Below are 584 nucleotides of genomic sequence, written 5' to 3'. Positions count from 1 at the left end.
GAACGATACGCGTACGCGCTTTCAAAACTCGAACCGAAGCAAGCAAAGGAGGTGAAAGATGTCATAACACGACCTCCTTCGCAAGGAAAGTACGAAACACTAAAGAAAGCACTCATACAAAGACTCACGGATTCGCAGGAACAACGAATCAGGAAGCTGCTCGAACAGGAAGAGATAGGCGATAGAAAGCCATCTCAATTCCTGCGACACCTGACCGCCCTGGCAGGCGCTACAGTCTCCACGGAGTTGCTGCGAACCCTGTGGTTAGGACGACTACCGCCACAGATGCAAGCAATATTAGCAACGAGATCCGCAGACGACTTAGAAGACGTCGCGGAACAAGCCGACCGCATCTACGAGGTTGGAAACAAAGCAATAGTTGCGGCAACGACATCGCATAGGGGAGCGCAAGCCAAACAGCAGGCCCCGGATCCTCAGATCGAAGCCCTGACGAAGCAAGTGGCAATGCTAACGGCGCAAATGAGCGCGATGGCAAAAGCCATGAAGCACCAGCAGAAGGACAGGAGCAGATCAAGAAGCCGTTCCAGAACCAGAACACCGCAAGAGCCAGGGATATGTTTCTA

General features: G+C 52.6%; 1 protein-coding gene across 1 annotated transcript; it reads left to right on the top strand.

Annotated features, from left to right (window-relative positions):
* Nucleotides 1-138: 138 nt before the first annotated feature.
* Nucleotides 139-577, top strand: LOC105460940 (the record flags this gene model as incomplete). The annotated part of the gene is made up of 1 exon (XM_011707435.1): nt 139-577. A coding segment is annotated over one exon (439 nt), but the record flags the coding sequence as incomplete, so codon positions are not given.
* Nucleotides 578-584: the final 7 nt, after the last annotated feature.

The sequence above is a fragment of the Wasmannia auropunctata genome, unplaced genomic scaffold, assembly GCF_000956235.1.
Source record: "Wasmannia auropunctata unplaced genomic scaffold, wasmannia.A_1.0 LD313278.1, whole genome shotgun sequence".
NCBI classification, from domain to species: Eukaryota; Metazoa; Arthropoda; class Insecta; order Hymenoptera; family Formicidae; genus Wasmannia; species Wasmannia auropunctata.
The sequence above is the reverse complement of the archived record's forward strand: the minus strand, read 5'-3'. Positions and strand labels throughout refer to the sequence as shown.